This window comes from Oncorhynchus nerka, linkage group LG2, assembly GCF_034236695.1.
Source record: "Oncorhynchus nerka isolate Pitt River linkage group LG2, Oner_Uvic_2.0, whole genome shotgun sequence".
Taxonomy (NCBI): Eukaryota; Metazoa; Chordata; class Actinopteri; order Salmoniformes; family Salmonidae; genus Oncorhynchus; species Oncorhynchus nerka.
This window is the reverse complement of record NC_088397.1, coordinates 101,523,121-101,549,508: the sequence shown is the minus strand read 5'-3', so window position 1 is coordinate 101,549,508 and position 26,388 is coordinate 101,523,121. Positions and strand designations below refer to the sequence as shown.

Genomic DNA, 26,388 nt, shown 5'->3' with positions numbered 1-26,388 from the left:
GAGGAGATGGTGGAAAATAGTTTACTAGAGTTAGAGGTGGAAGCTTGTAATTTAGATTTTATCTGTTTCTAAAGACAGTTTCTGAGTAAAATAAGGTAAAAATGAGAGAGTGAAAGGACGAGAGGTCCTCCAGAAGAAACCATACTAAACCCAAAAGGTCTGCGAAGTACACATCATACAGTATTACACTAGGTCCTGGTGCAGACAAACATCATATTACGCTAGGCCCTGGTGGTGCAGACTAACATCATAATACACTAGGCCCTGGTGGTGCAGACTAACATCATATTACACTAGGTCCTGGCGGTGCAGAATAACATCATATTACACTAGGTCCTGGCGGTGCAGAATAACATAATATTACACTAGGCCCTGGTGGTGCAGACTAACATGTTGAACTAGGTCCTGGAGGTGCAGACTAACATCATATTACACTAGTCCCTGGTGGTGCAGACTAACATCATATTACACTAGGTCCTGGTGGTGCAGACTAACATCATATTACACTAGGCCCTGGTGGTGCAGACTAACATCATATTACACTAGACCCTGGTGGTGCAGACTAACATCATATTACACTAGACCCTGGTGGTGCAGACTAACATCATATTACACTAGACCCTGGTGGTGCAGAATAACATCATATTACAATAGCTCCTGGTGGTGCAGACTAACATCATATTACACTAGGCCCTGGTGGTGCAGACTAACATCATATTACATTAGGCCCTGGTGCAGACTAACATCATATTACACTAGACCCTGGTGGTGCAGACTAACATCATATTACACTAGACCCTGGTGGTGCAGAATAACATCATATTACACTAGGTCCTGGTGGTGCAGACTAACATCATATTACACTAGGCCCTGGTGGTGCAGACTAACATCATATTACACTAGACCCTGGTGGTGCAGACTAACATCATATTACACTAGGCCCTGGTGGTGCAGACTAACATCATATTACACTAGGTCCTGGTGGTGCAGACTAACATCATATTACACTAGGACCTGGTGGTGCAGACTAACATGATATTATGCTAGGCCCTGGTGCAGACTAACATCATATTACACTAGGCCCTGGTGGTGCAGACTAACATCATATTACACTAGACCCTGGTGGTGCAGACTAACATCATATTACACTAGACCCTGGTGGTGCAGACTAACATCATATTACACTAGGTCCTGGTGCAGACTAACATCATATTACACTAGGCCCTGGTGCAGACTAACATCATATTACACTAGGCCCTGGTGGTGCAAACTAACATATTACACTAGGTCATGGTGGTGCATCATATTACAACATCATATTACAGGTGGTGCAGACTAACATCGTACAGACTAGGCCCTGGTGGACTAACATCATATTACACTAGACATCATAACATGATATTATATTGCTAGGCCCTGGTGCAGACTAACATCATATTACACTAGGCCCTGGTGGTGCAGACTAACATCATATTACACTAGACCCTGGTGGTGCAGACTAACATCATATTACACTAGACCCTGGTGGTGCAGACTAACATCATATTACACTAGACCCTGGTGGTGCAAACTAACATATTACACTAGGTCATGGTGGTGCAGACTAACATCGTATCAGACTAGGCCCTGGTGGTGCAGACTAACATTGTATCAGACTAGGCCCTGGTGGTGCAGACTAACATCATATTACACTAGGTACTGGTGGTGAAGACTAACATCATATTACACTAGGCCCTGGTGGTGCAGAATAACATGATATTATGCTAGGCCCTGGTGCAGACTAACATCATATTACACTAGGCCCTGGTGGTGCAAACTAACATATTACACTAGGTCATGGTGGTGCAGACTAACATCATATTACACTAGACCCTGGTGGTGCAGACTAACATCATATTACACTAGACCCTGGTGGTGCAGACTAACATCATATTACACTAGACCCTGGTAGACCCTGGTGGTGCAGAATAACATGATATTATGCTAGGCCCTGGTGCAGACTAACATCATATTACACTAGGCCCTGGTGCAGACTAACATCATATTACACTAGGCCCTGGTGGTGCAAACTAACATATTACACTAGGTCATGGTGGTGCAGACTAACATCATATTACACTAGACCCTGGTGGTGCAGACTAACATCATATTACACTAGACCCTGGTGGTGCAGACTAACATCATATCAGACTCGGCCCTGGTGGTGCAGACTAACATCATATTACACTAGACCCAGGTGGCCCTGGTGGTGCAGACTAACATCGTATCAACAGGCCCTGGTGGTGCAGACTAACATTATTCACTAGGCCCTGGTGGTGCAGACTAACATCATATTACACTAGGCCCTGGTGGTGCAGACTAACATCATATTACACTAGGCCCTGGTGGTGCAGACTAACATCATATTACACTAGGTCCTGGTGGTGAAGACTAACATCATATTACACTAGACCCTGTGGTGCAGTGCAGACATCATATTACACTAGGTCCTGGTGGTGCAGACTATCATATTACACTAGGTCCTGGTGGTGCAGACTATCATATTACACTAGGTCCTGGTGGTGCAGACTAACATCATATCATAGGCCCTGGTTGCAGACTAACATCATATTAGGCCCTGGTGGTGCAGACTAACCTAGGCCCTGGTGGTGCAGACTAACATCATAGACTAGGCCCTGGTGGTGCAGACTAACATCGTATCAGACTAGGCCCTGGTGGTGCAGACTAACATCATATTACACTAACAGGTCCTGGTGGTGCAGACTAACATCATATTACACTAGGCCCTGGTGGTGCAGACTAACATCATACAGACTAGGCCCTGGTGGTGCTGCAGATAACATCGTATACACAGACTAGGCCCTGGTGGTGCAGACTAACATCATATCAGACTAGCAGCCCTGGTGGTGCAGACTAACATCATATTACACTAGGTGGTGCAGACTAACATCATATTAACATGACTATCAGACTAGGCCCTGGTGGTGCAGACTAACATCATATTACACTAGACCCTGGTGGTAGCAGACTAACATCATATTACACTAGACCCTGGTGGTGCAGACTAACATCATATTACCTGCAGGCCCTAGGTGGTGCAGACTAACATCATATTACACTAGGCCCTGGTGGCAGACTAACATCGTATCAGACTAGGCCCATGGTGGTGCAGACTAACATCATATTACACTAGACCCTGGTGGTGCAGACTAACATCATATTACACTAGGCCCTGGTGGTGCAGACTAACATCATATTACACTAGACCCTGCAGTGGTGCAGACTAACATCATATTACACTAGGTCCTGGTGGTGCAGACTAACATCATATTACACTAGGTCCTAGGTCCTGGTGCAGAATAACATCATATTACACTAGGCCCTGGTGGTGCAGACTAACATATTACACTAGGCCCTGGTGGTGCAGACTAACATCATATTACACTAGACCCTGGTGGTGCAGACTAACATCATATTACACAGGCCTGCAGACTAACATCATATTACACTAGACCCAGGTGGTGCAGACTAACATCATATCAGACAGGCCCTAGGTGGTGCAGACTAACATGGTAACATCAGACTAACAGACTAACATCATATGGTGGTGCAGACTAACATCATATCAGACTAGGCCCTGGTGGTGCAGACTAACATCATATTAACTAGGCCCTGGTGGTGCAGACTAACATCATATTACACTAGGTCCTGGTGGTGCAGACTAACATAACATTATTACACTAGGCCCTGGTGGTGCAGACTAACATCATATTCAGACTAGACCCTGGTGGTGCAGAATAACATCGTACAGACTAGGCCCTGGTGGTGCAGATAACTAACATCATAGACCCTGGTGGTGCAGACTAACATCATATTACACTAGGCCCTGGTGGTGCAGACTAACATCATATTACACTAGGTCCTGGTGGTGCAGACTAACATCATATTACACTAGGCCCTGGTGGTGCAGACTAACATCATATTACACTAGACCCTGGTGGTGCAGACTAACATCATATTACACTAGACTAACATCATATCACACTAGGCCCTGGTGGTGGTCTAGGCCCAGGTGGTGCAGACTAACATCATATTACACTGGTGGTGCAGACTAACATCATATTACACTAGACCCTGGTGGTGCAGACTAACATCATATTACACAGGTCCTGGTGGTGCAGACTAACATCATATTACACCTGGTGGTGCAGACTAACATCATATTACACTAGGTCCTGGTGGTGGTCCTAGGTGGTGCAGACTAACATCATATACTAGGCCCTGGTGGTGCAGACTAACATCTAGGCCCTGGTGGTGCAGACTAACATCATATTACACTAGGCCCTGGTGGTGCAGACTAACATCATATTACACTAGGTCCTGGTGGTGCAGACTAACATCATATTACACTAGGCCCTGGTGGTGCAGACTAACATCATATTACACTAGGCCCTGGTGGTAACATCAGACTAACATCATATTACACTAGGCCCTGGTGGTGCAGTCCTGGTGGTGCAGACTAACATCATATTACACTAGGCCCTGGTGGTGCAGACCTAACACTAACATCATTACACTACCCTGGTGGGCATATTACCTGGTGGTGCAGACTAACATCATATTACACTAGACCCTGGTGGTGCAGACTAACATCATATTCACTAGGCCCTGGTGGTGCAGACTAACATCATATAGACTAGGCCCTGGTGGTGCAGACTAACATCATATTACACTAGGCTGGTGGTGCAGTAACATCATATTACACTAGGCCCTGGTGGTGCAGACTAACATCATATTAACTAGGCCCTGGTGGTGCAGACTAACATCATATTACACTAGGCCCTGGTGGTGCAGACTAACATATGTACACTAGGCCCTGGTGGTGCAGACTAACATCATATTACACTAGACCCTGGTGGTGCAGACTAACATCATATTACACTAGACCCTGGTGGTGCAGACTAACATCATATTACACTAGACCCTGGTGGTGCAGAATAACATGATATTACACTAGGCCCTGGTGGTGCAGACTAACATCATATTACACTAGGCCCTGGTGGTGCAGACTAACATCATATTACACTAGACCCTGGTGGTGCAGACTAACATCATATTACACTAGGGTGGTGCAGACTAACATCATATTACACTAGACCCTGGTGGTGCAGACTAACATCATATTACACTAGACCCTGGTGGTGCAGACTAACACATATTACACCCTGGTGGTGCAGAATAACATCAGACAGACCCAACAGCACTGGTGGTGCAGGCCCTGGTGGTGCAGACTAACATCATATTACACTAGACCCTGGTGGTGCAGCAGACTAGGCCCTGGTGGTGCAGACTAACATCATATTAGACTAGCCCTGGTGGTGCAGACTAACATCATATTACACTAGGCCCTGAAGACTAACATCATATTACACTAGGCCCTGGTGGTGCAGACTAACATCATATTACACTAGGCCCTGGTGGTGCAGACTAACATCATATTACACTAGACCCTGGTGGTGCAGACTAACATCATATTACACTAGGCCCTGGTGGTGCAGACTAACATCATATTACACTAGGTCCTGGTGGTGCAGACTAACATCATATTACACTAGACCCTGGTGGTGCAGACTAACATCATATTACACTAGGTCCTGGTGGTGCAGAGGTCCTGGTGGTAGACTAACATCATATTACACTAGGCCCTGGTGGTGCAGACTAACATCATATACACTAGGCCCTGGTGGTGCAGACTAACATCATATTACACTAGGCCCTGGTGGTGCAGACTAACATCATATTACACTAGGTCCTGGTGGTGCAGACTAACATCATATTACACTAGACCCTGGTGGTGCAGACTAACATCATATTACACTAGACCCTGGTGGTGCAGACTAACATCAGGCCCTGGTGGTGCAGACTAACATCATATTAGACTAGGCCCTGGTGGTGCAGACTAACATCATATTACACTAGGTGGTGCAGACTAACATCGTATCAGACTAGGCCCTGGTGGTGCAGACTAACATCATATTACACTAGACCCTGGTGGTGCAGACTAACATCATATTACACTAGACCCTGGTGGTGCAGACTAACATCATATTACACTAGACCCTGGTGGTGCAGACTAACATCATATTACACCTGGTGGTGCAGACTAACATCATATTACACTAGGTCCTGGTGGTGCAGACTAACATCATATTACACTAGGTCCTGGTGGTGCAGACTAACATCATATTACACTAGGCCCTGGTGGTGCAGACTAACATCATATACACTAGGTCCTGGTGGTGCAGACTAACATCATATTACACTAGGCCCTGGTGGTGCAGACTAACATCATATTACACTAGGCCCTGGTGGTGCAGACTAACATCATATTACACTAGGCCTAGTGGTGCAGACTAACATTGTATCAGACTGGTGGTGCAGACTAACATCATATAACAGACCCTGGTGGTATATTATACACTAGGCCCTGGTGCAGACTAACATCATATTACACTAGGCCCTGGTGCAGACTAACATCATATTACACTAGGCCCTGGTGGTGCAGACTAACATATTACACTAGGTCACCCTGGTGGTGGTGCAGACTAACATCATATTACACTAGACCCTGGTGGTGCAGACTAACATCATATTACACTAGACCCTGGTGGTGCAGACTAACATCATATCAGACTAGGCCCTGGTGGTGCAGACTAACATCATATTACACTAGACCCAGGTGGTGCAGACTAACATCTAACATCGTAACATCATATTACACTAGGCCCTGGTGGTGCAGCAACATCATAACACTAGGCCCTGGTGGTCAGACTAGGCCCTGGTGGTGCAGACTAACATCATATTACACTAGACCCTGGTGGTGCAGACTATCATATTACACTAGGTCCTGGTGGTGCAGACTAACATCATATTACACTAGGTCCTGGTGGTGCAGACTAACATCATATTACATATTACACTAGGCCTGGTGGTGCAGACTAACATCATATTACACTGGCCCTGGTGGTGCAGACTAACATCATATTACACTAGGCCCTGGTGGTGCAGACTAACATCATATTACACTAGGCCCTGGTGGTGCAGACTAACATCATATTACACTAGGCCCTGGTGGTGCAGGCCCTGGTGGTGCAGACTAACATCATATTACACTAGGCACTAGGCCCTGGTGGTGCAGACTAACATCATATTACACTAGACCCAGACCCTGGTGGTGCAGACTAACATCCAGACTAGGCCCTGGTGGTGCAGACTAACATTCGTATGGTGCAGACTAGGCCCTGGTGGTGCAGACTAACATCATATTACACTAGGTCCTGGTGGTGCAGACTAACATCATATTACACTAGGCCCTGGTGGTGCAGACTAACATCGTATCAGACTAGGCCCTGGTGGTGCAGAATAACATCGTATCAGACTAGGCCCTGGTGGTGCAGACTAACATCATATCAGACTAGGCCCTGGTGGTGCAGACTAACATCATATTACACACTAGACCCAGGTGGTGCAGACTAACATCGTATCAGACTGCCCTGGTGGTGCAGACTAACATCATATTACACTAGACCCTGGTGGTGCAGACTAACATCATATTACACATCATATTACACTAGGCCCTGGTGCAGACTAACATCATATTACCTGGTGGTGCAGACTAACATCATATTACACTAGAGGCCCTGGTGGTGCAGACTAACATCATATTACACAGACTGGTGGTGCAGACTAACATCATATTACACTAGGCCCTGGTGGTGCAGACTAACATCATATTACACTAGGTCCTGGTGGTGCAGACTAACATCATATTACACTAGGCCCTGGTGGTGCAGACTAACATCATAATACACTAGGTCCTGGTGGTGCAGACTAACATCATATTACACTAGGTCCTGGTGGTGCACACTAACATCATATTACACTAGGTCCTGGTGGTGCAGAATAACATCATATTACACTAGGCCCTGGTGGTGCAGACTATCATATTACACTAGGCCCTGGTGGTGCAGACTAACATCATATTACACTAGACCCTGGTGGTGCAGACTAACATCATATTACACTAGGCCCTGGTGGTGCAGACTAGACCTGGTGGTGCAGACTAACATCATATTACACTAGGCCCTGGTGCAGACTAACATCATATTACACTAGACCCAGGTGGTGCAGACTAACATCGTATCAGACTAGGCCCTGGTGGTGCAGACTAACATCGTATCAGACTAGGCCCTGGTGGTGCAGACTAACATTATATTACACTAGACCCAGGTGGTGCAGACTAACATCGTATCAGACTAGGCCCTGGTGGTGCAGACTAACATCGTATCAGACTAGGCCCTGGTGGTGCAGACTAACATCATATTACACTAGGTCCTGGTGGTGCAGACTAACATCATATTACACTAGGCCCTGGTGGTGCAGACTAACATCGTATCAGACTAGACCCTGGTGGTGCAGAATAACATCGTATCAGACTAGGCCCTGGTGGTGCAGAATAACATCATATTACACTAGACCCTGGTGGTGCAGACTAACCTGCAGACAGAGTGTTTATCGTCCTTCAACAACGGCATGTTGTTACAGTGTTGGTTCTCTGACGCCCATCTCTGGCCCACCTCACAGCAGCTCTCCACCACATAGAGAGAAGACGGACCAGGACCACCTGGAGATACAGGGACAGTAACACACATGGTACACGTAATATATAGTTCACACACGCATAGTACACGTAATATATAGTTCACACACACGCATGGTACACGTAATATATAGTTCACACACGCATGGTACACGTAATATATAGTTCACACACGCATGCACACAACCTCTCAACCACATCTTTAGAAAGAAAGGGATACGCTTTTTTTTCTCCCCAGTTTCGTGGTATCCAAATGGTAGTTACAGTCTTGTCTCATCGCTGCAACTCCCGTACGGACTCGGGAGAGACGAAGGTCGAGAGCTGTGGGTCCTCCGAAACACGACCCAACCAAGCAGCACTGCTTCTTGACACAATGCCCATTCAACCCGGAAGCCAGCTGCACCAATGTATCGGAGGAAACACCGTACACCTGGAAGCCAGCTGCACCAATGTGTCGGAGGAAACACCGTACACCTGGAAGCCAGCCGCACCAATGTGTCGGAGGAAACACCGTACACCTGGAAGCCAGCTGCACCAATGTGTCGGAGGAAACACCGTACACCTGGAAGCCAGCTGCACCAATGTGTCGGAGGAAACACCGTACACCTGGTGACCTGGTCAGCGTGCACTGTGCCCGGCCCGCCACAGGACTCGCTAGTGCGCGATGAGACAAGGATACCCCTGCCGGCCAAACCCTCCCTAAACCGGACGACGCTGGGCCAATTGTGCACCGCCCCATGGGCCTCCCGGTCGCCGCCGGCTGCGACAGAGCTTGGACTCGAACCCAGAATGTCTAGTGGCACAGCTAGCACTGCGATGCAGTGACTTAGACCACTGCGGCTAGAAAGATATACATTACACATCACATAGATACAAAAGACAAACACAGCAAAATACAAATACAGAGCAGACCCAGACACACAGAGCAGACAACAGAAACACCTGGACCAGACACACAGCTGCTTCAACAGAAACACCTGGACCAGACATGCAGCTGCCTCAACAGAAACACCTGGACCAGACACACAGCTGCCTCAACAGAAACACCTGGACCAGACATACAGCTGCCTCAACAGAAACACCTGGACCAGACACACAGCTGCCTCAACAGAAACACCTGGACCAGACATACAGCTGCCTCAACAGAAACACCTGGACCAGACACACAGAGCAGACAACAGACACACCTGGACCAGACATGCAGCTGCCTCAACAGAAACACCTGGACCAGACACACAGCTGCCTCAACAGAAACACCTGGACCAGACATACAGCTGCCTCAACAGAAACACCTGGACCAGACACACAGCTGCCTCAACAGAAACACCTGGACCAGACATACAGCTGCCTCAACAGAAACACCTGGACCAGACACACAGAGCAGACAACAGACACACCTGGACCAGACATGCAGCTGCCTCAACAGAAACACCTGGACCAGACACACAGCTGCCTCAACAGAAACACCTGGACCAGACATACAGCTGCCTCAACAGAAACACCTGGACCAGACACACAGCTGCCTCAACAGAAACACCTGGACCAGACACACAGCTGCCAACAGAAACACCTGGACCAGACACACAGCTGCCTCAACAGAAACACCTGGACCAGACACACAGCTGCCTCAACAGAAACACCTGGACCAGACACACAGCTGCCTCAACAGAAACACCTGGACCAGACACACAGCTGCCTCAACAGAAACACCTGGACCAGACACCCAGCTGCCTCAACAGAAACAGCTGGACCAGACACACAGCTGCCTCAACAGAAACACATGGACCAGACACACAGCTGCCAACAGAAACACCTGGACCAGACACGCAGCTGCCTCAACAGAAACACCTGGACCAGACACACAGCTGCCTCAACAGAAACACCTGGACCAGACACACAGCTGCCTCAACAGAAACACCTGGACCAGACACACAGCTGCCTCAACAGAAACAGCTGGACCAGACACACAGCTGCCTCAACAGAAACACCTGGACCAGACACACAGCTGCCCCAACAGAAACACCTGGACCAGACACACAGCTGCCTCAACAGAAACACCTGGACCAGACACACAGCTGCCTCAACAGAAACACCTGGACCAGACACACAGCTGCCTCAACAGAAACACCTGGATCTTTGTCCACATGATGAACCTGGCCACTCATCTAACTTTAAAACTATGGCGCTTTCAACCCACTCAGCTTCCAGATACTAAACAATAAAGAACGTCCAGGTTCAGTCAAGAACGTCCAGGTTCAGTCAAGTGTTTTACTCACCCTCCTGAGTTTTTGGGAGAAAGACTGGAACATATCCCCTCTCCTCCTCCTCCTTCTCATGCTCCTCCGCATCATTGTTCTGCAGGTTGAATAGTGTCTGGGACTGCTTATGGAGAGGCTCACTTCCGTGGTGACCTAGATCAGCTGATACCCTGAGAGAAGGCTGGCTGGTTGGGCTGAATCTCACCCTGGGAGGAGTATGTTGCTGCTCTGGGTCCTTGGGAGCTGGGTGATGGGGATCAGGGTGTCTGGTCAGGGTATAGTGATCAGGCTGTCTGTGGGTTGTGTGGTGGTTCAGCTCTCTGGGAGTTGTAGTTCTGACTGCATAGGGGTCAGGCTTCCTGGTCAGGGTATGGTGATCAGGCTGTCTGTTGAGGCTGTGGTGCTCAGCTTGTCTTGGGATTGTAGTTCTGTCAGTGTTGACATCAAGCTCTCTTGGAGTTGAAGTTTTGACTGTGTGGTGGTCAGGCAGTCTGGGATATATAGGTCTGTCTGTGTGGACCTCAAACTCCTTGGGGGTTGTGTAGTGGTCAGGCTTCCTGGTCAAGGTGTGGTGGTCAGGCAATCTGGGAAATGTAGTTCTATCTGTGTTGTGGTCAAGCAGTCTGGGAGACGTAGTTCTGTCTGTGACGACCTCATACTCCCTAGGGGTAGTATTGTGAGGCTTAGGCTTCTGGGTCAGGGTGTGTTGGTGAGGCTTCCTGTGGGTGATGTGGTCCCGATTCCTTCTGGGGGATGTAGTACTGTCTACTGTAGTGTTGTCCTGGTGACTTCCAGGTTCTCTGACACCTGCATCCTTCACATGGTTGCTAGGGGTACTCTTCTCTCTCTCCTCCTCTCCTCCTCTCCTCCTCTGTTTATCCAAATCTCCATCATAAGACACATCTCTCCACCCAGGTCCTGTGGTATTCTCCAATGAATCTACTCTCTCCTCTTCCTCCTGCTCCTCCTCCATCCCTCTATCCCAGATCTCCAGTGTGTCCCCAGCACTGGCCCCTTGAGAGTGAGGGTAAATCTGGCTCTCTGAGAGTCTGTTCCAGTTCGAGGTGGTTTCCTGGTGGCTGGAACTGGTACTGCGGGAGGTGGTCTCTACTGTGGTGTCTTCAAGCTGGCTAGAAGTGGTCTGTTCTCCTGTCACTGGGCTGTCAGTAACTGGGCTGCCTGTCTCTCCGAACCCATCTGTGGTGGCCTTGTAAAGTCCAAATGTCATCAACCTGTCTGTTTTCTTTAGCCTGTCTGTCAGCTTCACCCTACCTATATGCTGAGATCTGTCTGTCTCTGTAGATCTGTCTGTCTGCCCTAGCCTGTCTCTCAGTCCTACTCTGTCTGTAACCATACTCTCTGTGGTTGGCTCATGGACTCCATAGATCTCCCTCAGCTCCTGCCTATCTCTACTATCATATTCTTTGTTACCATAGCTGTTATCAGCCCAATCATAAGGCTTATCATAGCTCTTACTATTACCCCTGTCGTGGCGCGGCTGTGTAGCCCCTGTCCCAGGGTAGGAGACAGAGATGACAGAGGAGGACGGTGTAGGGTAGGCCAGATCATTCACAGGTGGTTCTAATGCGTCTGTAGTAGGGTAGTCATAGTCCCCATCCTCAGTCATGTGGTCTGGTTTGAACAGGGGCAGGTGGTCTGAGGGAATAGGGGCATCGATCGGGAACGGGGGGAGGTGTGGGCTGTTGGATGGTGGTAGTTTTGGCCTGTTGAAAGGGTATGGAGGACGGTTGTAGGGGGGTAATCCTATAGCCTGTGTCTCCTGTGTGTTAAAGAGTGGTTTAGCATGTCCGTCTCTCTCCGTCTCTCTCAGTTTGTCCTGTGTGAGGTAGGGATGGATAGGGGGATATGTAGGGTGACCCTCCTGTATGGTGGCCAGCATAGGTTTGTGGGGGTCACCGGGGTTGCTGGGATCACAGCCTGGGACAGGGTAGCACATCAGCTGACCTCCGTCGGACGGACAGTGGCACGCCTGGAGGGAGCATCGTTAGAACCTTGTTACAACATTACTAGAACACCTGGTGAAACATCGTTAGAACCTTGTTAAAACATTAGATGTTACAACGTTACTAGAACACCTGGTGAAACATCGTTAGAACCTTGTTAAAACATTAGATGTTACAACATTACTAGAACACCTGGTGAAACATAGTTAGAACCTTGTTAAAACATTAGATGTTACAACATTACTAGAACACCTGGTGAAACATCATTAGAGCGTTGTGATGACATTCATATAATGTTTAAGTTATGTTACACAGGACATTCCCTTAATGTAGTAAGAATGTTGGCAGAATACCTGGTCTTAGTTCTTTAAAAAGGACCCCAAAACATTTAAAATAAGTTATCGGAGTAGTCTGGCATGTGGCAAGAATAGTCTTGTTATATTCATAGGTTACATCATGTTCCACAATTTCCTTGAGATGTTTCAAAAATGTGATTGGAGTCCACCTGTGGTAAATTCAATTGATTGGACATGATTTTGGCAAGGCACACACCTGTCTATATATGGTCCCACAGTTGACAGTGCATGTCAGAGCAAAAACCAAGTCATGAGGTCGAAGGAATTCCAAAACATGTCTACAGCATTGAAGGTCCAAGAACACCGGTTTTTATTTTTTTTATTTACCTTTATTACCTTTAATTAAGCAAGTAGGCTAGTTAAGAACACCTTTATTTAACCAGGTAGGCTAGTTGAGAACACCTTTATTTAACCAGGTAGGCTAGTTGAGAACACCTTTATTTAACCAGGTAGGCTAGTTGAGAACACCTTTATTTAACCAGGTAGGCTAGTTGAGAACACCTTTATTTAACCAGGTAGGCTAGTTGAGAACACCTTTATTTAACCAGGTAGGCCAGTTGAGAACACCTTTATTTAACCAGGTAGGCTAGTTGAGAACACCTTTATTTAACCAGGTAGGCCAGTTGAGAACACCTTTATTTAACCAGGTAGGCTAGTTGAGAACACCTTTATTTAACCAGGTAGGCTAGTTGAGAACACCTTTATTTAACCAGGTAGGCTAGTTGAGAACACCTTTATTTAACCAGGTAGGCTAGTTGAGAACACCTTTATTTAACCAGGTAGGCTAGTTGAGAACACCTTTATTTAACCAGGTAGGCTAGTTGAGAACACCTTTATTTAACCAGGTAGGCTAGTTGAGAACACCTTTATTTAACCAGGTAGGCTAGTTGAGAACACCTTTATTTAACCAGGTAGGCCAGTTGAGAACACCTTTATTTAACCAGGTAGGCCAGTTGAGAACACCTTTATTTAACCAGGTAGGCCAGTTGAGAACACCTTTATTTAACCAGGTAGGCCAGTTGAGAACACCTTTATTTAACCAGGTAGGCCAGTTGAGAACACCTTTATTTAACCAGGTAGGCTAGTTGAGAACACCTTTATTTAACCAGGTAGGCTAGTTGAGAACACCTTTATTTAACCAGGTAGGCCAGTTGAGAACACCTTTATTTAACCAGGTAGGCCAGTTGAGAACACCTTTATTTAACCAGGTAGGCCAGTTGAGAACACCTTTATTTAACCAGGTAGGCCAGTTGAGAACACCTTTATTTAACCAGGTAGGCCAGTTGAGAACACCTTTATTTAACCAGGTAGGCTAGTTGAGAACACCTTTATTTAACCAGGTAGGCCAGTTGAGAACACCTTTATTTAACCAGGTAGGCCAGTTGAGAACACCTTTATTTAACCAGGTAGGCCAGTTGAGAACACCTTTATTTAACCAGGTAGGCCAGTTGAGAACACCTTTATTTAACCAGGTAGGCCAGTTGAGAACACCTTTATTTAACCAGGTAGGCTAGTTGAGAACACCTTTATTTAAACAGGTAGGCTAGTTGAGAACACCTTTATTTAACCAGGTAGGCCAGTTGAGAACACCTTTATTTAACCAGGTAGGCCAGTTGAGAACACCTTTATTTAACCAGGTAGGCCAGTTGAGAACACCTTTATTTAACCAGGTAGGCCAGTTGAGAACACCTTTATTTAACCAGGTAGGCTAGTTGAGAACACCTTTATTTAACCAGGTAGGCTAGTTGAGAACACCTTTATTTAACCAGGTAGGCCAGTTGAGAACACCTTTATTTAACCAGGTAGGCTAGTTGAGAACACCTTTATTTAACCAGGTAGGCTAGTTGAGAACACCTTTATTTAACCAGGTAGGCTAGTTGAGAACACCTTTATTTAACCAGGTAGGCTAGTTGAGAACACCTTTATTTAACCAGGTAGGCTAGTTGAGAACACCTTTATTTAACCAGGTAGGCTAGTTGAGAACACCTTTATTTAACCAGGTAGGCTAGTTGAGAACACCTTTATTTAACCAGGTAGGCTAGTTGAGAACACCTTTATTTAACCAGGTAGGCTAGTTGAGAACACCTTTATTTAACCAGGTAGGCCAGTTGAGAACACCTTTATTTAACCAGGTAGGCCAGTTGAGAACACCTTTATTTAACCAGGTAGGCCAGTTGAGAACACCTTTATTTAACCAGGTAGGCCAGTTGAGAACACCTTTATTTAACCAGGTAGGCTAGTTGAGAACACCTTTATTTAACCAGGTAGGCCAGTTGAGAACACCTTTATTTAACCAGGTAGGCTAGTTGAGAACACCTTTATTTAACCAGGTAGGCTAGTTGAGAACACCTTTATTTAACCAGGTAGGCCAGTTGAGAACACCTTTATTTAACCAGGTAGGCCAGTTGAGAACACCTTTATTTAACCAGGTAGGCCAGTTGAGAACACCTTTATTTAACCAGGTAGGCCAGTTGAGAACACCTTTATTTAACCAGGTAGGCTAGTTGAGAACACCTTTATTTAACCAGGTAGGCTAGTTGAGAACACCTTTATTTAACCAGGTAGGCTAGTTGAGAACACCTTTATTTAACCAGTTAGGCTAGTTGAGAACACCTTTATTTAACCAGGTAGGCTAGTTGAGAACACCTTTATTTAACCAGGTAGGCTAGTTGAGAACACCTTTATTTAACCAGGTAGGCTAGTTGAGAACACCTTTATTTAACCAGGTAGGCTAGTTGAGAACACCTTTATTTAACCAGGTAGGCTAGTTGAGAACACCTTTATTTAACCAGGTAGGCTAGTTGAGAACACCTTTATTTAACCAGGTAGGCCAGTTGAGAACACCTTTATTTAACCAGGTAGGCCAGTTGAGAACACCTTTATTTAACCAGGTAGGCCAGTTGAGAACACCTTTATTTAACCAGGTAGGCCAGTTGAGAACACCTTTATTTAACCAGGTAGGCTAGTTGAGAACACCTTTATTTAACCAGGTAGGCTAGTTGAGAACACCTTTATTTAACCAGGTAGGCTAGTTGAGAACACCTTTATTTAACCAGGTAGGCTAGTTGAGAACACCTTTATTTAACCAGGTAGGCCAGTTGAGAACACCTTTATTTAACCAGGTAGGCCAGTTGAGAACACCTTTATTTAACCAGGTAGGCCAGTTGAGAACACCTTTATTTAACCAGGTAGGCTAGTTGAGAACACCTTTATTTAACCAGGTAGGCTAGTTGAGAACACCTTTATTTAACCAGGTAGGCTAGTTGAGAACACCTTTATTTAACCAGGTAGGCTAGTTGAGAACACCTTTATTTAACCAGGTAGGCTAGTTGAGAACACCTTTATTTAACCAGGTAGGCTAGTTGAGAACACCTTTATTTAACCAGGTAGGCTAGTTGAGAACACCTTTATTTAACCAGGTAGGCTAGTTGAGAACACCTTTATTTAACCAGGTAGGCTAGTTGAGAACACCTTTATTTAACCAGGTAGGCTAGTTGAGAACACCTTTATTTAACCAGGTAGGCCAGTTGAGAACACCTTTATTTAACCAGGTAGGCCAGTTGAGAACACCTTTATTTAACCAGGTAGGCCAGTTGAGAACACCTTTATTTAACCAGGTAGGCCAGTTGAGAACACCTTTATTTAACCAGGTAGGCTAGTTGAGAACACCTTTATTTAACCAGGTAGGCTAGTTGAGAACACCTTTATTTAACCAGGTAGGCTAGTTGAGAACACCTTTATTTAACCAGGTAGGCTAGTTGAGAACACCTTTATTTAACCAGGTAGGCTAGTTGAGAACACCTTTATTTAACCAGGTAGGCTAGTTGAGAACACCTTTATTTAACCAGGTAGGCTAGTTGAGAACACCTTTATTTAACCAGGTAGGCTAGTTGAGAACACCTTTATTTAACCAGGTAGGCTAGTTGAGAACACCTTTATTTAACCAGGTAGGCTAGTTGAGAACACCTTTATTTAACCAGGTAGGCCAGTTGAGAACACCTTTATTTAACCAGGTAGGCCAGTTGAGAACACCTTTATTTAACCAGGTAGGCCAGTTGAGAACACCTTTATTTAACCAGGTAGGCCAGTTGAGAACACCTTTATTTAACCAGGTAGGCTAGTTGAGAACACCTTTATTTAACCAGGTAGGCTAGTTGAGAACACCTTTATTTAACCAGGTAGGCTAGTTGAGAACACCTTTATTTAACCAGGTAGGCTAGTTGAGAACACCTTTATTTAACCAGGTAGGCTAGTTGAGAACACCTTTATTTAACCAGGTAGGCTAGTTGAGAACACCTTTATTTAAACAGGTAGGCTAGTTGAGAACACCTTTATTTAACCAGGTAGGCTAGTTGAGAACACCTTTATTTAACCAGGTAGGCTAGTTGAGAACACCTTTATTTAACCAGGTAGGCTAGTTGAGAACACCTTTATTTAACCAGGTAGGCTAGTTGAGAACACCTTTATTTAACCAGGTAGGCTAGTTGAGAACAAGTTCTCATTTACAACTGCGACCTGGCCAAGATAAAGCAAAGCAGTGTGACACAAACAACAACGCAGAGTTACACATGGAATAAACAAACATAGAGTCAATAATACAGTAGAAAAATATATATACAGTGTGTGCAAATGTAGTAAGGGAGGAAAGGCAATAAATAGGCCATAGTGGCGAAATAATTACAATTTAGCAATAAAACACTGGAGTGATAGATGTGCAGAAGATGAATGTGCAAGTAGAGATACTCGGGTGCAAAGGTACAAACAAATTAATTACAATATGGGGATGAGGTAACTATTTACAGATGGGCTATGTACAGGTGCAATGGGCTATGAACAGGTGCTTAAAGTTAGTGAGGGAGATATACAGTGGGGAGAAAGTATTTGATAACCTGCTAAATCGGCAGTGTTTCCTACATGTAGAGGTCTGTAATTTTTATCATAGGTACAACTGTGAGAGACGGAATCTAAAACAAAATTCCAGAAAATCACATTGTATGATTTTTAAGTAATTAATTTGCATTTTATTGCATGACATAAGTATTTGATCACCTACCAACCAGTAAGAATTCCGGCTCTCACAGACCTGTTAGTTTTTCTTTAAGTAGCCCTCCTGTTCTCCACTCATTACCTGTATTAACTGCACCTGTTTGAACTCGTTACCTGTATAACAGACTCCAACCTCTCCACAATGGCCAAGAACAGAGAGCTGTGTAAGGACATCAGGGATAAAATTGTAGACCTGCACAAGGCTGGGATGGGCTACAGGACAATAGGCAAGCAGCTTGGTGAGAAGGCAACAACTGTTGGCGCAATTTTTAGAAAATGGAAGAACTTCAAGATGACGGTCAATCACTCTCGGTCTGGGGCTCCATGCAAGATCTCACCTCGTGGTGCATCAATGATCATGAGGAAGGTGAGGGATCAGCCCAGAACTACACGACAGGACCTGGTCAATGACCTGAAGAGAGCTGGGACCACAGTCTCAAAGAAAACCATTAGTAACACACTACACCTTCATGGATTAAAATCATGCAGCACACGCAAGGTCCCCCCTGCTCAAGCCAGCGCATGTCCAGGCCCGTCTGAAGTTTGCCAATGACCATCTGGATGATCCAGAAGAGAAATGGGAGAAGGTCATCTGGTCTGATGAGACAAAAAAGAGCTTGTTGGTCTAAACTCCACTCGCCGTGTTTGGAGGAAGAAGAAGGATGAGTACAACCCCAAGAATACCATCCCAACCGTGAAGCATGGAGGTGGAAACATCATTCTTTGGGGATGCTTTTCTGCAAAGGGGACAGGACGACTGCACCATATTGAGGGGAGGATGGATGGGGCCATGTATTGCGAGATCTTGGCCAACAACCTCCTTCCCTCAGTAAGAGCATTGAAGATGGGTCATGGCTGGGTCTTCCAGCATGACAACAACCCGAAACACACAAGCAGGGCAACTAAGGAGTGGCTCCGTAAGAAATATCTCAAGGTCCTGGAGTGGCCTAGCCAGTCTCCAGACCTGAACCCAATAGAAAATCTTTGGAGGGAGCTGAAAGTCCGTATTGCCCAGCGACAGCCCCGAAACCTGAAGGATCTGGAGAAGGTCTGTATGGAGGAGTGGGCCAAAATCCCTGCTGCAGTGTGTGCAAACCTGGTCAAGAACTACAGGAAACGTATGATCTCTGTAATTGCAAACAAAGGTTTCTGTACCAAATATTAAGTTCTGCTTTTCTGATGTATGAAATACTTATGTCATGCAATAAAATGCAAATAAATTATTTAAAAAATCATACAATGTGATTTTCTGGATTTTTGTTTTAGATTCCGTCTCTCACAGTTGAAGTGTACCTATGATAACAATTACAGACCTCTACATGCTTTGTAAGTAGGAAAACCTGCAAAATTGGCAGTGTATCAAATACTTGTTCTCCCCACTGTAAGTCTCCAGCTACCGTGGCCTCCATCATTCATAAATGGAAGTTTGGAACCACCAAGACTAGAGCTGGTCGCCCGGTCAAACTGAGTAATCAGGGGAGAAGGGCCTTGGTCAGGGAGGTCACTCTGACAGAGCTCCAGAGTTCCTGTGTGGAGATGGAAGAACCTTGCAGAAGGACAACCAGCTCTGCAGCACTCCACCAATCAGGCCTTTATGGTAGTGGCCAGATGGAAGAAGGGGGGGCAGGTAGTCTAGTGGTTAGAACATTGGGCCAGTAACTGAAAGGTTGCTAGATCGAATCCCTGAGCTGACAAGGTAAAAATCTGTGGTTCTACCCCTGAACAAGGCAATTAACCCACTGTTCCTAAACCGTCATTGCAAATAAGAATTTGTTCTTAACTGACTTGCCTAGTTAAATAAAGGTTAAAAATTAAATAAATTAAATAAAAAAAGTGGGATTGGGTTAAATGTGTAAGACACATTTCAGTTGAAGGCATTCAGTTGAACTACTGACTAGGTATCCCCCTTTTCCAGTCCTCAGTAAAAGGCACATGACAGCCCGCTTGGATTTTGTCAAAAGGCTCCTAAAGACTCTCAGACCCCGAGAAACAAGATTCTCTGGTCTAAAGAAACCAAGATTGAACTCTTTGGCATGAATGCCAACCATCATGTCTGGAGGAAACCTGGGAACTTCTCTACAGTGAAGCATGGTGGTGGTAGCATCATGCTGTGGGGATGTTTTTCAGTGGAAGTGACTGGGAGACTAGTCAGGATCGAGGGAAAGATGAATGAAGCAAAGTACAGAGCCTTATTTGATGAAAAAAAACTTGCACCAGAGCTCTAAGGACCTCAGACTTTGGCGAAGGTTCACCTTCCAACAGGACAACAACCCTAAGCACACAGCCAAGACAATACAGGAAAGTCTCTGAATGTCATTGAGTGTCCCAGACAGAGCCCGGACTTGAACCCGATCGAACATCTCTGGAGAGATGTGAAAATAGCTGTACAGCGACGCTCCACATCCAACCTGACAGAGCTTGAGAGGATCTGCAGAGAAAATTGGGAGACACTCCCAAAATACAGGTGTACCCAAGAAGACTCCAGGCTGTAATCACTACCAAAGCTGCTTGCACAAATTACTGAGTAAAAGGTCTGAATACTTATGTAAATAAAAATTACAATTCTAATAAACAATTTTTGCTTTGTCATTACTGGGTAGATTGATGAGGGGGGAGATGATTAAATACATTTTAGAATAAGGCGTAACAAAATGTGGAAACAGTCAAGGGGTCTAAATACTTTCCGAAGGCACTGAACAAAAATATTAACGCAATATGCAACAATTTCATATGAAGAAATCAGTCAAAATAGATACATTCAATTCGGCCCTAATCTATGGATTTCACATGACTGGGAATACAGATATGCATCTGTTGGTCACAGATACCTTTAAAATAAAATGTAGGGGAGTGGATCAGAAAACCAGTCAGTATCTGGTGTGACCACCATTTGCCTCATGCAGCGTGACACATCTCCTTCACATAGAGTTGATCAGGCTGTTGATTGTGGCCTGCGGAATGCTGCCCCATTCCTCAATGGCTGTGTTTCTGGATACTGGACCACGCTGTCGTACACGTCGATCCAGAGCATCCCAAACATGCTCCATGGGTGACATGTCTGGTGAGTATACAAGCCTGGGACATTTTAGCATCCAGGAATTGTGTACAGATCCTTGCGACATGGGGCTGTGCATTATCATGCTGAAACATGAGGTGATGCCGACAGATGAATGACACAACAGGATATCTCTGTGCATTCAAATTGCCATCAGTAAAATGAAATTAGGTTCATTGTCCGCCACCATGGGGCACTCTGTTTTTAACATTGACATCAGCAAACAGCTGTCGCCGTATGGTTGGTACAGTTGAAACCGGGATTCATCTGTGAAGAGCACATTTCTCCAAAGTCAGTTACAAACTGCAGTCAGGTTGTGAGGCCGGTGGGACGTACTGCAATTGGAGGCGGCTCCCTGGCAAAAGCTTCGGTGGACATTCCTGCAGTCTGTGTGTAATTCTCTCTCAAGGCATTATTGTCATGGGGAACATATGTTTACATTGCCAAAGCATGTGAAATAGATAAACAAAAGTGAAGTAAACAATTGAAAAAAATAACTGTAAACATTACACTCACAAAAGTTCCAAAATAATAAATACATTTCAAATGTCACATTGTCTATATACAGTGTTGTAAAGTTGTGCAAATAGTTAAAGTACCAAAGGGAAAATAAATAAACATAAATATGGGTTGTATTTACAATGGTGTTTGTTCTTCATTGGTTGCCCTTTTCTTGTGGGAACAGGTCACAAATCTTGCTGCTGTGATGGCACACATAAAAACGGACTCACTTATTGTGTAACATTGTCCGAATGTTCTGTGCAACTTATGTGAATATCACAAGAATGTTCTTGCAAAACCCCAGACAACTCCCATAAGTTGATGAAATGTTCAGGGTACCTTTAAAGAACTTAGACCAGCTGTTCTGTCAGCATTCTTATAACATTAAGGGAATGTCCTGTTGCCACATAACTTAACATTGTATGAACGTCATCACAACTGCACAGTGTTTTCGGAACCTATAGCTTAAATGTGTTCTAGGAACGTTCTTGCAACATCAGGCAAATTATTTATACAAACATTCTATAATCATCAGCACGACTGGGAACTTTCACAGAACCCATTTTGTTAGCTGGGAAGACACTAAGAATCTATTGACCAAAAAGTTGGTTTGAGATCTAAACTATAGTTCACCACACCATCTATGGAATGGCACCTAAAGACATGCAATGTCCTAGAATAGCAGACAGGAAGCAGGTAGCAGTCAGGTAGACAGGCAGACTTCACAGGTAAAGGTAGATAGACAGGCAATGTGCTAGAATAGCAGACAGGAAGCAGGTAGAAGACAGGAAGCAGGTAGCAGACAGGAAGCAGATGGCAGACAGGAAGCAGATGGCACACAGGAGGCAGGAAGCAGGTAGCAGACAGGAAGCAGGAAGCAGGTAGCAGACAGTAAGCAAGTAGCAGACAGGAAGCCGGAAGCAGGTAGCAGACAGGAAGCAGGAAGCAGGTAGTTGACAAGGAGCAGGTAGCAGACAGGTAGAGGACAGGACACAGGTAGAAGATAGCATTTAACATTTAAGTCATTTAGCAGACAGGAAGTAGGTAGAAGACAGGAAACAGGTAGAAGACAGGAAGCATGTAGCAGACAGGTAGACAGACTGACCTCACAGGTAAAGGTAGATAACAGACAGACTTCACAGGTAAAGGCAGAGAGAACAGACTGAAGTAAAGGTAGCAGAGACAGTAAGGTAGATACATACAGACAGGAAGATAACCAGGCTTCAAGCAGGTAGATAGACAGACAGGAAGCAGGAAGCAGGTAGCAGACAGCTTCACAGGTAAAGTAGCAGACAGGCTTCACAGGAAGGTAGATAACAGCAGACAGGAAGGTAGATAAAGACAGGCTTCACAGGTAAAGTTGACAACAGGCTTCACAGGTAGTAGATAACAGACTGACAGGTAAAGGTAGGACAGACAGACTTCACAGGGTAGAAGATAGCATAGATAGACAGGCTTTAAGGTAAAGGTTTAGCAGACAGGAAGGTAAAGGTAGATAAAGACAGGCTTCACAGGTAAAGGTAGATAACAGACAGGAAGTAAAGGTAGATAACAGACAGACAGGTAAAGGTAGATAACAGACTGACCTCACAGGTAAAGGTAGATAACAGACAGACTTCACAGGTAAAGGCAGAGAGAACAGACTGACCTCACAGGTAAAGGTAGATAACAGACTGACCTCACAGGTAAAGGTAGAGAACAAAGAGATTTCACAGGTAAAGGTAGATAACAGACAGACTTCACAGGTAAAGGTAGATAACAGACAGACTTCACAGGTAAAGGTAGAGTAGATAACAGACAGACTTCACAGGTAAAGGTAGATAACAGACAGACTTCACAGGTAAAGGTAGATAACAGACAGACTTCACAGGTAAAGGTAGATAACAGACAGACTTCACAGGTAAAGGTAGATAACAGACAGGCTTCACAGGTAAAGGTAGATAACAGACTGACCTCACAGGTAAAGGTAGATAACAGACAGACTTCACAGGTAAAGGTAGATAACAGACAGGCTTCACAGGTAAAGGTAGATAACAGACAGACTTCACAGGTAAAGGTAGATAACAGACAGGCTTCACAGGTAAAGGTAGATAACAGACAGGCTTCACAGGTAAAGGTAGATAACAGACAGACTTCACAGGTAAAGGTAGATAACAGACAGACTTCACAGGTAAAGGTAGATAACAGACTTGACCTCACAGGTAGAACAGGCAGACTTCACAGGTAAAGGTAGAAACTGACCTTCACAGGTAAAGGTAGATAACAGACAGACTTCACAGGTAAAGGTAGATAACAGACAGGCTTCACAGGTAAAGGTAGATAACAGACAGACTTCACAGGTAAAGGTAGATAACAGACAGACTTCACAGGTAAAAGTAGAGAGAACAGACTGACCTCACAGGTAAAGGTAGAGAGAACAAACTGACCTCACAGGTAAAGGTAGATAACAGACAGACTTCACAGGTAAAGGTAGAGAGAACAGACTGACCTCACAGGTAAAGGTAGAGAGAACAAACTGACCTCACAGGTAAAGGTAGAGAGAACAAACTGACCTCACAGGTAAAGGTAGAGAACAGACTGACCTCACAGGTAAAGGTAGAGAGAACAAACTGACCTCACAGGTAAAGGTAGAGAGAACAAACTGACCTCACAGGTAAAGGTAGAGAGAACAAACTGACCTCACAGGTAATGGTAGATAACAGACTGACCTCACAGGTAAAGGTAGAGAGAACAAACTGACCTCACAGGTAAAGGTAGATAACAGACAGACTTCACAGGTAAAGGTAGAGAGAACAAACTGACCTCACAGGTAAAGGTAGAGAGAACAAACTGACCTCACAGGTAAAGGTAGAGAGAACAAACTGACCTCACAGGTAAAGGTAGAGAGAACAAACTGACCTCACAGGTAAAGGTAGATAACAGACAGGCTTCACAGGTAAAGGTAGAGAGAACAAACTGACCTCACAGGTAAAGGTAGAGAGAACAAACTGACCTCACAGGTAAAGGTAGATAACAGACAGGCTTCACAGGTAAAGGTAGAGAGAACAAACTGACCTCACAGGTAAAGGTAGATAACAGACTGACTTCACAGGTAAAGGTAGAGAGAACAGACTGACCTCACAGGTAAAGGTAGAGAGAACAGACTGACCTCACAGGTAAAGGTAGAGAGAACAAACTGACCTCACAGGTAAAGGTAGATAACAGACAGACTTCACAGGTAAAGGTAGAGAGAACAGACTGACCTCACAGGTAAAGGTAGAGAGAACAAACTGACCTCACAGGTAAAGGTAGATAACAGACAGGCTTCACAGGTAAAGGTAAAGAGAACAAACTGACCTCACAGGTAAAGGTAGATAACAGACAGACTTCACAGGTAAAGGTAGAGAGAACAGACTGACCTCACAGGTAAAGGTAGAGAGAACAAACTGACCTCACAGGTAAAGGTAGATAACAGACAGGCTTCACAGGTAAAGGTAGAGAGAACAGACTGACCTCACAGGTAAAGGTAGAGAGAACAAACTGACCTCACAGGTAAAGGTAGATAACAGACAGACTTCACAGGTAAAGGTAGAGAGAACAGACTGACCTCACAGGTAAAGGTAGAGAGAACAAACTGACCTCACAGGTAAAGGTAGAGAGAACAAACTGACCTCACAGGTAAAGGTAGATAACAGACAGACTTCACAGGTAAAGGTAAAGAGAACAAACTGACCTCACAGGCAACAAGGTGAAAGGAGTGTCCGGCCTCGTACTTCTGGTTGTCATGGACACAGCCGATACGTTCGCAGGTGACACAGCCATCAGCCGGCTCAGACACCTCGATGCAGTTAGCAGGGACGTCAGGACAGGGCATGAAGTGACAGCCAATCCGTCCGCCACCTTCCGGGCACGAACACTCCGTACTCCCGAAGTCCACCAAGTAGGACTGCCCCTCGGGAACATCACCATTCTTAAAGCCAGCATGGACACAGTCGTAGTACTGGTAGCCCTCACAGGTACACCCAGTCTGAACGCAGGTAGTACAGCAAGCCCCAGCTTCCAGCCGCTCCTCAATACAGTTACTCAGATCAGGGCAGTCTACACCTGTACAGTCCTTCTGGCCCAGGCTACCACTCACACTCAGCAGGAGGAGGACAAGGGCACTGTGACGTAATGTCTGTTCAACTGGTGGGGGACCAGCCATGATGACACCAGATGGATTGAAAGCAATGAGAGTGAAGATGTTTTTCACAGTGTTTTGAGGTTTAGCTTTGTAGTCCTCCTCGAGGATTCAGACACACTCTCTCTGTTCTCAGGGATCACTACCACTCTACAGAGAAAAAGAGAGGGAGACAGAGGGGGGGGTGGAGGGAGGGAGGGAGACAGAGGGGGTGGAGGGAGGGGGAGGGGGAAGAGAGGGAGACAGAGAGGGGTGGAGGGAGGGTGGAGGGGGGAGGGAAAGAGGGAGACAGAGAGGGGGAGGGAGGGAGGGGGGTGGAGGGAGGGAAAGAGAGGGAGACAGGGAGACAGGGAGGGAGGCGGGGGTGGTGGAGGGAGGGAGGGAAAGAGA

General features: G+C 45.5%; 1 protein-coding gene across 1 annotated transcript in view; it reads right to left on the bottom strand.

Moving 5' to 3' along the window:
- The window catches only part of LOC115126117 (uncharacterized), a 28,410-nt gene extending 2,269 nt beyond the window's left edge, over window positions 1-26,141 (bottom strand). Inside the window, exons 1-3 of the mRNA XM_065021431.1 lie at window positions 25,552-26,141; window positions 10,936-12,907; window positions 8,557-8,683 (exon numbers count right to left, since the gene is read on the bottom strand). Coding sequence (XP_064877503.1) covers window positions 8,557-8,683; window positions 10,936-12,907; window positions 25,552-26,022 — 2,570 coding nt within the window. The 5' untranslated portion in view covers window positions 26,023-26,141. The remainder of the gene's footprint in view (window positions 1-8,556; window positions 8,684-10,935; window positions 12,908-25,551) is intronic.
- Window positions 26,142-26,388: the final 247 nt, after the last annotated feature.